At 37.5% G+C, this 12,775-nt stretch overlaps 1 protein-coding gene across 1 annotated transcript in view; it reads left to right on the top strand.

Moving 5' to 3' along the window:
* Positions 1–12,775, top strand: part of MMS22L (MMS22 like, DNA repair protein) — a 94,189-nt gene that overhangs the window by 39,554 nt on the left and 41,860 nt on the right. The window contains exon 15 of the mRNA XM_032215268.1: positions 723–1,232. Within this exon, the coding sequence (XP_032071159.1) occupies positions 723–1,232 (510 nt within the window). The remainder of the gene's footprint in view (positions 1–722; positions 1,233–12,775) is intronic.

Genomic DNA, 12,775 nt, shown 5'->3' with positions numbered 1-12,775 from the left:
CCCATGCATAGCTTGTAGGAGGCTCCTGGGAGGTGGGGAGGGCAGAAATGAGCAAAAAATGGGCTGTTTTTGCTCAATTTTGCCCCCCCTCCAGCCCCCAGGAGCACTCTATAAACTTCCTAATGCCCCTTTTTGACAAAAAAATGGGCCCATTTTTGCAAAAAACAGGCCATTTTTGGGAGGTTTGCAGAGCGCAAAAACTTTTTTTTATTTGCCTCTTCAAAACCTTGGAGCATCTTATACTCCAGTGCATCTTATACTCTGAAAAATACGGTAAGTGTTATTTGTGCTTCATGTGCTAGCAGCTTCTGTTTAATGAAAGGTAGACAGAAATAAAACTTTTCTTTCAAACCTCAACAATGCTTCTTTCTCATGTACATTTGTGATTTACATTAACTCCATCACACTTGTCAGGCACATTGTACAGTTTCCCACTCTCTGAAGTTTTTGTTCCTTATTCTGAATGTACTGGCATAAACAAGTGGAATGTTGAAGAAATATGCATGCAGTAATACATTTTTAGTAGAAATGCTTTCCTTCAACATCACTCTTTTTCCATCAAAGAATTCTTTGGAACTAAGACTAGCTGGGGTCATCAATTCAAAGGACAATTGATTGGAAGTTGGTTAGAAGATGGGCAGGTATATAAATGCTTTAAATAAATAAATGAAATAAATAGATTCAAAACAAATTTTAAGGAAAAAAATTCTTTTATAATGCAGAATTTATTCAAAATTCCACCAGAAAAGAATGTGTGAACTAACGGAAGTTGGACTTCAAAATTTCTTCTATCTTTTCCTGGTGCTGGCGGCCTTAGCAGAGACAGAAGATGTTGCTAGCCGCATGATGGAACTTCTGTGCTTCCTCAGTCCCACTTCTACCAGTGTTACTCAGAAAGCTCTTATCTGGAAAGGCTACTTTGCCTTCATCTTAACGTACATTGATAAGAGCATGGACATCAGAGTGCTTGCTGAGCCACTTTCGGCAGCTTTCTGTGAAAAGGCAAAAGAATTCTTAGTCACAAGAAACGACCTTGTGCAGAAACAAAACCTTTGGATGCTACTTTCCACGTATGTTGATGGAGTCCAAGAAGTTTTTGAAAGCAGCGTATACTTGAACCTTTCTGAAGAAAAGCTGATGAGTGATGGGTTTAGTATGTTGCTGCCAGGTTGCCGAGGACCTGAACTCGCCGCAGTGTTAAACTTCCTGCAAGCTGTTTTGTTCAGACTGAGGTAAGAATTTTTTTTATGTCAAGTTTTCTGAAGTTCCTTTTTTATTAATTTTTATTCATTTCAATAAATACATTGGTAATGTATTTATTAATTTTTTACTGAACCACCCCTTTTTTCTTAGAATTATCTGAGTAGCGTACAAATGTGACTGAAATAATATACTAGTAGTAGGATGTTATATAAAGTGAGAATGCAATGAACAAGAAATATGAGGGCAGACAAAAATGATTGTGAGGTAGTATCCAGCTAAAGAGCAGCATTCGCACACATTTTGTCATCTGCAGAGACCCATTAGGCCAACATATATAGCAAGAAGCTGAAATAAACTTGGAAGCTTTCAGGTTTTTTTAGTATAAAAATAGATGAGATGTTTAAGAGCTGTTAGACAAATGCATGTTCATTTTTTCTGGTAACAATGATAAGTGAAGATGTGCATAATAAGTGATACAATTAGGAAAAAAAGATATATAATGTTTTAACATACTCTTTTTCAATATGGATCTTACATTACAAACCATGAAATAGAGTAGAAGAGTATGAAATTTATAGTAGTGATGTTTTTGATCATTTATTTTCAGCTATCTATTTCATTCAAGTTCTTCCCATATTTGCTATATATGGCAAACATTTAACAAACAACAGGAAAGTTAACTTCCAATGTTCTCCATGAATGGCAGCAGTTGTTCTTAGTGTTTAAATTTAATCCTCCATCTTCTAAGGGACTTCCAAGCCATGTAACATAATAATTAAAACTAATCAGATCTTCTTTACAGGAGAATAAGATAATAGAAGTAGTTTCCATTCTTCTGCTCTCTTGATGTAGCAGAAGCCTTCTCAAAGAATATTATTTCTACAAGATATAGACCTGATGTACCTCCTTATAGGGAATTGATTTGGATGGTCCTACCACAGTGAGAATAGGCTGCTGAGGGACATTCCAAAAAGCAAAAATCCTACTACCAGCATCAGACTGCTTGATTTCTGAGCTTGCATGCTTTTGAGGGTCTTGAGAGACCGCCTACTGCCAATTACCTCCACTAGACCAATTAGATCCCACAAACTAGGCCTCCTCCGAATTCCATCCGCCGGCCAGTGTCGACTGGCGACTACCTGGAGGAGAGCCTTCTCTGTGGCTGCTCCGACCCTCTGGAACGAACTCCCCGTGGAGATTCGTACCCTCACCACCCTCCAGGCCTTCCGCATAGCCCTTAAAACCTGGCTGTTCCGACAGGCCTGGGGCTAAAGATTCGCCGCCCCCTATCTCGAATGGTATGATTGTTGTGCTTTTTTAACCATGTTTTTTTCCCCCTGTATTGTTGTTAAACTGTTTGTATCCCCCCTTCCCTTTTTGAGCTGTGAGCCGCCCTGAGTCCCCTCAGGGAAAAGGGCGGCATACAAATGAAATAAAACTCAAACTCAAACTCTTACTACAGCTTAGAAAGGTGCAATTTTTACATCAATTAAGTTGATGTTAAGATATTTTTTTAAGAAAATCATACAATGGAAGGAAAAAATAGTGCCAGTTTTTTTTTAAAGGCAGGTTTGTTATTAAGCCCAAATATTTTTTTCCTTGATTTGTGTGATCATTAGCAACCTCCAAACTTCCTTTTTGTGGTAAAGATATATTTGTTCATAATTTGCATTGGAGGCAACTCTTTTGGCTAAAAGTCACAAACTTTTTTAGGAAAGATAGAAGTCATCTTCACCCATCATCTTGCCATGCACCATAATGAGGCAGTTATTGATTGGTCACTGTAGGGGAAGGACTGCAGAAAATACGCTTTCTGAGCATTGAGAAGAAACTCAGCTACATGTTTACCTTAAGTACTTTGTTACTGTCTGAATAGTTTGACTTCTCCTGTCAGTAGCTTACAATTCCAAGGACAGCTGATTTTTTCTCTCTCCCAAGCTGTGTTTAAACAAAGATAAAGTATTTGACAAAATGCAGGTGATTTATTAGGAGAGTCTTTATAAATTGGTTTAAGTTGGTATTTTAAAAACAAAAACAGCCATCTAGAAGCTAGACCCATTCATTCTTCGTTTGTTCTGAAGTGCACCATGCATATTACCTTGAAGGTCCTTTGGTCTTGAATAGTCTATATCAGGTGCGTCAAACTGGATTTCCTCGAGGCCCGTATCAGCATTGTAGTTCTCTGTGGGCCGGCGTGAGTGGGGGGGGGGGGAAGAGATGGGACGGCCACTTCCTGCAGCACTTTACCAGACAAAACCCAATACTTCCACATGGGCCATTTTTGGCTGGCAAAGTGCTGCAGAAGGTTGGGAAGCCTGAAAATGGGGAGAGCGGAGTGCACATGGGCTGTTTTGGCTGTCAGAGGCACTGCAGGCTGGTTCTTTGATATTTCTAAGCTGGCCCCACTGGCCAGATTTTAGCACCCTTTAGGTCGGATCCAACCTGCGACCTTGAGTTTGACACCCCTGGTCTATATGAACACAGAATAGTCTTTAAAATTAAATAAAGAAAGCTCTCGATTTAAGGAAAAAGAGTGAGAAGCAATTGCTTTAAAGATAATGCAGATGTTAACAAAAGTTTGGTTAACCATAGTAAATGTCATTTGGATAGAACTACTGCTTCTGCCTGAGCTCCTTCACTTTGCAACCAAGTTGACAGTAGAGTTCCCTACACTGATGGTTTTGGGAGATTTTAACCTGCTGTTTCTGAGCTCAGTCAGAAGCACCTCAAAGGTCCAGGGCTGCCATAGCTATGATGGACCTGATCCAGCTTATTGAGGCCAATTCACAGCAGAGGCTACGTGCTAAATCTGTGTTTTGTGCTGATTAGCGGCAGTGTAATCTCGGGTTGAATTTATTTTTATTAGTTAAATTTGTATGACACTCATCTCACTATCCAAAGTGATCTGGCCAGAGTGTTGACATCAGTCCCTTGTCATGATCATTCTCTCCTGGCTCTAGAGTTGAATGGCATATCTTATTCTTTCTTTCTTTCTTTCTTTCTTTCTTTCTTTCTTTCTATCTATCTATCTATCTATCGATAGAAGAATTGCACTTTACTTTATGTATGCGTGCGTGTATGCACCTGCACATGGGGAAAATTGGATTACAGAGCAATATCTTTGACCAGATTAATCATTTGCATTCTTGGTTTGTTTTTCTTGATTTGGCAAAGGGAAAAATGTCTCACTGTAACAATCCTTTCTACTTCAAGATCCAGATGGGAATAAGATATCAACTCCTTGCATAAATGCAATATCTCTGGCAACCGCATTGAGTGTAATGTTCTATGGCTGTCAGAATTTGCAAGTAGATAGGAAGTGAGATCATTGATTAAAGACAGAAGCAGCTCCCTATAGGCAGTTAGTTAATAATAACTTCATATGCCACTTTTCTGCTAACCCAAGATGATGGCTCACAGGAGCATTCCTTTATTGCTGATTAAGTAGCATTATGAAAATACTGACTTCGCTGTGTTAACTAAATGCCTTGGTATTTAAAGCTTAGAATGTCAAATAGTTGCACCAATCCCCTTTAACATATCATATAGACTTTTGGTAATCACATTCTACTTGAAATGATTGTAGAAATCGCAAGGTTTCCTTCCTTTTATTTTTCATTTTACGAAGTGATAGGTAGCCAAAGTTGTGGTTTAATTATTGCCATCCACATTGTAGTTAAAGGACTGTCAACTTTTGTACTATAGATTCTTTTTATTTTTTAGGGTTTATAATGTACTATGAAAACATTTTCTTTAGATAAAAGTATGAGGTGAAAGGTCTTATAAGTATTCCTTTTTTTCTCCAAAGCAAGGATTTCAAAGCTCCTTTTTCTACATACTTAACCTTTATATTTAAAAGAAATACAGAATGGAGAAAATAAATAGGTCTTAGACTGTTTTTCCATAGCATTTGTGTAAAAGAACTCACTGCTTCTAACTTATTCTCACAACAAACTCATGAAAAAGGCTGATATACTAAATGGACCATGGCCAGTCAGTAAGCTTCATAACTCTGAAAATTTGAATAGGGGGGCTTTAATCTATAACTCTGAAGTGGGTGGGTTGAATGCAGTGTCTCTCTCTCTCTTTTTATATATATAATCTAAAAAATTTCCCGATGCCAAAGTAGGAGGTAGAAGAGTTTAAATTGTGAATTTTGAACTTTGGATTTTTAATATTGTATGCCACCTGGAGCACTTTGTATTCGGTAGCTATATAAATTAGATAGATTACGTAGGTAGATAGCGATGGTGGGTTGCAGGCGGTATGCCCCGGTACAGGTGTACCAGAGCCTGCCTGGAGCACTGGGTACTGTTCCGTTCCGGTGCTCCGGAGGGCTGGCCCACCCGCTTTCCTTACCTGTCTTTAAACCCTTTGGCGCTTCCATGCATGCGCATTGTGTGTACAGTGCCTGTGTGACGCTCCGCCGAGCAGCTGAAGTGTCGCGAAGGCGTCGCTAGATGGTAAGATGCATCCGTGCGCCACACGCGTTGATGTGGAGGATGCCGGGCCACGTTGCAACTGTACCAGTTGCAACAGGATCCGGAACCCAACACTGGTAGGTAGGTAGGTAGGTAGGTAGGTAGGTAGGTAGGTAGGTAGGTAGGTAGGTAGGTAGATGATAGATAGATAGATAGATAGACAGACAGACAGACAGACAGACAGACAGACAGATCTGATGACTTTCTAGGCTATGATCAGAATGGTACATTGAATTGGCCTGACTTATCCACATTGCATGACTTGGTCATTTGGTTATTTATAAGAAAACCTATAACAACAATTTATAACAAACCAAATTGCTATCGTTCAAAAAAATAGCATCTTTGAGGTCATTCTTATTACTGTTATATACCAAATTTTAATTTTAGCTTAAAGTGTATTTCAACTAAAAGAGAAAGTCTTAAATTAGGAGAAAAAAGCATTGATTCATTTCTTGGTCATTCATGCATATGTCAAAGCAAAGCAGCATAATTAACAATTAGCTCATTAATCCTAGAAAGAAATGACTATTACTTCTCAATATTGTCTAATAGTGAAAGGGCACATAGTCTATATGCAAAGGAAACTCAGATCAATGTGTACATATTTAGGGGTAATGTTAAGACTAATCACTTTTTTAGGGTATATTTGAACTAAAGCATTAGTTCAAATTAGAAAAACTAGTTGATTTGATTAAATGTTTCATATTATATTGCAGCAATTGAGTTTGAAAGGTCAGTTTGATTCAGGTATTTGAATCAAAGTTTTGCAAAGGCCTAACTTTCTGAAACTCCGATAATCTATTTTCCAGGTTAAGTAGATTCCAGTTGCAATAAGGTAGCTTCTTATATTTGTGTGCATAAATTACTAGAATAAAAACTGTAGAGTTGTAATGGTGTGTGGGAATGACCTTGAGAGGTGGAAGAAAGAGCTACAGACTGCACAATTATGATGTAAAAAATATCTCAGTCCAGAGAAGGAGAGACGGCATATGGGAAGCGTTTCAGAAGGAACTTTCCCTAGTTTTCTGGACCCTAAAAGGAAATGAGGAGAGAAATATTTTCACTGTTAACGTAATCTTAGAATAAAAGTGGTATTGATTGCTGTGCTTCTTGTGTGAACTACCTCAAAGTAGGGGTAGGTTCCAGCAGGCACTACTGCCGGTTCGCTCATGTGTACGCTGCATGTGCATGCTTAATGCACGTTCTGTACGCATGCATAGTGCAATTAAAATTGTTCTGAGCATGCACAGAACTCAAAAACAAGATGGTGGTGCCTATGGCACCACCCAGAGAACCGGTTTGGGGCATGGCAGGCCAGGGTTGCTGCCAGTTCCAACGACCCAGGCTGCCAAACCACTACCAGTTCAGCTGAACCGGTAGGAACCCACCAGTGCCTCAAAGTATTAACAGGTCATGAAACCATTATATATGAGAACTCTTTTTTTTTTTAATAAATTTTTATTCTTTTTAAACAAAACAACACATACAAAACAAAGCAAGAGAGGAAAAGAAGAACAACTTTCCTCCATTTCATCAAGCATGTCGTTTGGTTACAAGTTTTTGTGCATCAATTCTTAAATTTAGGATTAACATCACTAGTTTACATTAAATATAGCTGAATGTTTCGCTGTCATTGAGCATTATATGTTCAGATTACCATTAATATTTCATTTGTAACAATCCTTTTTTCATTGAATTCATAATTATCTATCAAATAACAATGAGTCTTTAAACTATTATAGTATCACCTATCTCTAAAGAGTAAAAGCGAAGATTGGAACAAAGAATTCCCATTGGTTTATAATAAAGCATTCATATTTTTAATTGACCATAATGTCTCCAATTGTTCAGAATTCCAAGAATGGTTTCCCATTATTAATTATTCATCCATACAGTGGTTAAGTATTTCAATTCATGTATATATCAATTATTCCTTACATCATCATTGATTTGTTTAATATACAAAGATCTTTCTAATGTGAAATGGTCATTACATACAATTATACCAAAGTATTCAAATCATCCCACTCTTATACATTAAAAACATTATTGTCCTTTATATATCATATAAGTAGTACTCTATATCATAACAGAAAAAAGACAAAAGACAAAAAAGAAAAAATTATTACAACATAAGTAAACAGTTTCATTCCCAGGTTTTTTTATGCAACCATTGGTAAAACAAGTCCCACACTTTATAATATTGCTCATCCTCTTGTTCTCTAATTTCAAATGTAAGCTTACTCATTTCGGCACATTTCCATTATTTTCCGGATAGTTTCCTCCTGTGATGGTACTTTCTTGTTTTTCCAATTTTTGGCAAATACAATTCTAGCAGCTGTTAAAGCATTCACGATCAGATATTTCAAGTCCTTGTTGTATGTTTCTGGTATTATTCCCAATAGAAAGAGTTCTGGTTTTAAATCTATGTTTATATATCATTTTCTCCAACCACATGTGGATTTTAGTCCAATATTTTTTTTTGCTTTGGTACAAGTCCACCACATGTGGCGTCTGATGACATTTCCAACATTTTAATATGAGAACTCTGACTTGTTTTTAACCTAGTCCTATGACATCAGTACAGTTTAAGATCTTTCTAATCTTAATGTATATAACAAGTCATTGAGAACCAGGCAGCATATAAGTTTAATTTATTATGGTTGTCACACAGTCACCAAAAATGTTTAGACCTGGATTTGGCATTTTTATCCACCAACTGAGTTCTTCCCAAGGACCTGAGATAGAATACAGATTATAAAATAACAGAGTTTGAAGGGACCTTGGAGTTCTTCTAGTCCAGCCCTCTGCTCAAGCAGGAAACCCTATATACCATTTCAGACAAATAATTGTCCAATCTCTTCTCTCAAACTTCCAGTGTTAGAACACCCACAACTTCTGGAGACAAATTGTTCCACTGATTAATCCTTCTAATTGTTGAGAAATTTCTCCTTATGAAATAGGCAGATATTGTTTGATGGTATCAAAGTGTCAACATAGGATATAAGCTGTACCATGTAAATCTGCTTTTTGCAATTGGCTGGTGGTGATTTTTGTGCTCCAGTTCTTTTTGGATTGGACCCAAAACATCTATTTTCTCATACTGTTAATTTTAGTCCGTTTATGTGATTTTCTTGCAGGAGCTAACTAGGTGGTCTACTTTGCACAGACAGCATTTGCTTCTGTTGTTCTCTTCTCGAGTCACCAAATTCTTGGTTCCTAAATGTGTTTTACAAGTGGCTAAATCCATCTTATTCACAAGGTTTTCTGGTTGCTCAGATGTGCATATTTGTTCTAGAATTAATGTAGGAGAATCTGGGTGATATAAAAAAACCTCTGTTGATGAAATCTCTTTGGAGGAGGAGAAAGTAGCATAAAAGTCTTCTCCCATTTTCTTAAAATTGTCCATGCTCTCAGCACAAATTTTGAGTATCCAATAAGAATGGTAGAAAAAAAAGAAAATTATCTGCTTGATCAATAACTTTCCTTTCATCCCTCCACCATTTACAACTGATGAAGCTTCTTGAATGAGGAGCAAAACATTTTCTTCTTCTTCCTCAAGGAAAAAAAGGTCAAAAAAGCACCTTTGAGACACCTGCTTGATCATGGATTTCATTTGTAAAAAAGACGACAAATAGGTATCGTGGCCATTAAAATTTTTAGCATACTGAATACAGGACAGAAAACTACAAATTCCATATAATGTTCATACTGACATGTTTTGGAAATAGAATTAATTTCAGATACTTGAGTCATGTGGATAGAAAGGAAGTTATATATCTTAAAACTGTAAATAAGATGAATCATTGGCTGCTGGTTCTCTGAGGTTTTATGAATGATAACTTCACAGCTGACAAAATTTGGAGGTTTTTTTTTTTCTTTATTTAGGCTCTAGTGAAAATTTTCTAAAAATGCTCATCATCTCCCAGTCCACTCCACAATCTAACCTCACATTTTTTAGAGTTAGGCCATAGCTAAAGCAACAATAAGAAAGAGATTTCATCAATAGTGCAGTACACCTGTTTTTCAGACAGATGTGAATGTTTTCTATATATTATAGCAATACATAGTCATTGGGGCACTAAGGATAAAGAATGTCCTTATATTTTTTGTCAAAAATGCCCTATAGGATTTTCTCTGAACCCAACAGGAAGTTCTCCACCTCTATATAAGATGGATATATTTTAGGAGTTCAGTATTAGTTTATTAAATACATTTTTCTAGTATAATAAATCCATTGGAATACTCCTGAAATTGACATATAAATTCTGAGATCAGATTTTAACTATTGCAACAATCTTAAGCTTTTTACAGTGGTCCTTTTCCCAAACTTATTTAACTGGCTCTAATTTAGGTACCATATTTTTTGGACTATAAGACACACTTTTTCACTCCCCCAAAAGTGGGTGGAAATGTCTGTGTATCTTATAGACCGAATTCAGCCCTGCTTTTGGCCTCCCGAACCACCACCACCCCACAAGTCCCATTTTTGCCAATAATGGGCCATCTTTTGTACAAACGGGACACATGAAGGGTTTGGGAGGCCTGCAGAGTGCTCCTGAGAGCTGGGGTGGCCAAAAATGGAATGCGCAGAGGATTTGGGAGGTCTGCAGAGTGCTGCTGGGGGCTAGGGAGGCCAAAATTTTATTGTTTTCCTCTTCAAAATCTAGGTGCATCTTATACTCTGCTCCGTCTTTTAGTCCGAAAAATACAGTAATAGTTTTTTTCAAGAATTAGGTGCAAAATCTATTGGTTTTCATTATGCATGTCTAGCGGTAATAATGCAAAACTTTTGGAAAGCTTTTATTTTTAATGTCTTGCACAGCCCCAATATGGACACATATATTGCCCTTGGAGTGTACTCTCAAAAAAAATTGAGCACACTTTGTTTTATTTCCAGCATTCTAGAATTTTGAATAATTTTTGCCTTCTGACATTTTTGGAAGGTTCCAATCTTCTTCTTTTTGGGGGGTGGGGCGCATTAGCTATTTTTCAGGATTTAGTTTTATCTTCTTTGTATAAATCTATATTGGAATATTGAGTTACTAAATCTCCTCTCCTGGCCCTCTATCCTCTTAAAGATGTGTTGCACTGAAATAGCTTGCTGGAAGATTAAGAAATACTGCTAGCCAATATGGTAACTCTGAAATTATATCACTTTCCTCAGACTTCTATGGTTTCAGAACTTTCTTATATTCCTTTTCTGCACTGTTGTAACCATTTTATCAGCTCTTATACTTGTTCAGCACCCTACCTGTCAGCTGTACATGATTTACTGTTGTGAAAGAGTAAATTCACCAAAATATGCTTTAAGAAAAATAAGTACTTTCCATTTGAAAGTATACTGAGCACCTGCTGCTCATGGCTCATAGTTGTTTAGAAAAATATGTGATCCCTGAAGAACATCAATGTACATCTATTTTCTGGTTGAAGCACTCCACTTTCAAAGCTACAGTGTTTTTTCCCTTGAATGAACTTCCTTCTTCATACTTCTTTCTTTGCAGCTGCTGAGGGGGGAAATGGCTCTTTATTGAAATGTGCAAGTCCCCCCCGCTTCTCATTGAACCAAGGCAATTAAAAAAAAATAAAAGCAGTTGGTGTTGAATTCTAAATTTGAATTAACCAATTCGACTTATTAACTAGAAGGAATATATATATATATAGTACACACCAGAAATACACATACACACACACGCAAAGTAGACAGACATATTTACATGTGCACATTTGTGACTATCTTCTGTATATGGAATGTTCTGTGTATCTTGTCTTTAGGATAACTTGTCAGATTTAAGGCTTATTTAAAATGAAAGAAAAACCAAAGCAATTTTCTTTATTCCGTTTCGGTCTCCTAAGGCCTCTTTCCCCCTGGTGAGCTCATAGCAACAGGGGGGTTTAGGAGAATTCAGCTTTCTGCAAATTAATGTCTCGCATCATGAAAATTCAGGACTCCCCTTCCCCCTCACCTTGAAAAGTAATACAGTGAGTGTGAGTATTATTTCTTGCCAGCGGGTGGAAGATGAATGATTTTGTCACAGTTTTCCTGCTTGATGAGCAGTGTCCTGAGGGTCAGGCTTAAGTCTGTGTCACTATGCTACTCATTACTCTTGAGCTAAATAAGGGCTGATTAGATCGAAATTGCCTAGCACATGGGCCGCAGATGAGCTCAGTGAGTAGGGGATGCCTGCTATTCAGACTGGGAGTAACCCCGGTGTGCGAATATGCTGCATTCGAACACATCATGGGAGGACTGAGGAGAACGGGAGGCTACTCACTGCTGCCAGCAAAAGAAATTGAAATGTAAAAGGTGGGGGGGGGATTCTTTGATGCTGCAGTGTTTAGAATTTGAAATGTAGGAAGTGACAGGTTGATGGTACTTATTAGCTTTGGTCGGATTAGAGAACAGTCATCTGGCTTGTATAGTGATAGAAGCAATCTCTAACTATCCTGGCTGCAGCTGCTGACAGGATTGATGCTACGTCCTACCATTTGCTTTAATGGTGCCGATGGGAGTGGCCTAGGCACATTGGTCGTGATTGGCGGTATTCACGGTTTCAGTATTCCAAAATTAGGGACGGGAAAGGGAAAAATGTTTTTTTTTTCTTTGATTAAAAAGAACTGGATTGGGAAATACATGAAATAACTGCACGTAGTCCTCGACTTACAACCACAATTGGGTCCAGAATTTATGTTGCTAAGTGAGAAATTTGTTAAGTGGGTTTTGCACCATTCTACGACTTTTCTTGCTCGCATGACCCTGGGACATTGCAACTGTCATAAATGTGAACCATTTGCCAAGCATCTGAGTGTGAATCACGTGACCAAGAAGTCATAAGTGTGAAAAATGGTCATTAGTCACTTTTTTCACTGCCGTAACTTCGAACAATCACTAAATGAACTGTTGTAAATCGAGGACCTACCTGCAGTCAGTGTGTAGGATGAAATAGTATTTTTGTTGTGGAATATATGATGGGTTAAGATAACTCTGTCATATATTTATTTAAAAGTTTGGGTTTTTTTTCTTTGGGCAGGGGATCTTACTTCATCCCCTCAAGTATAGCAATGGCAATAGCAGTTAGACTTATATA

The sequence above is a fragment of the Thamnophis elegans genome, chromosome 4 (assembly GCF_009769535.1).
Source record: "Thamnophis elegans isolate rThaEle1 chromosome 4, rThaEle1.pri, whole genome shotgun sequence".
Taxonomy (NCBI): Eukaryota; Metazoa; Chordata; class Lepidosauria; order Squamata; family Colubridae; genus Thamnophis; species Thamnophis elegans.
The sequence above is the reverse complement of the archived record's forward strand: the minus strand, read 5'-3'. Positions and strand labels throughout refer to the sequence as shown.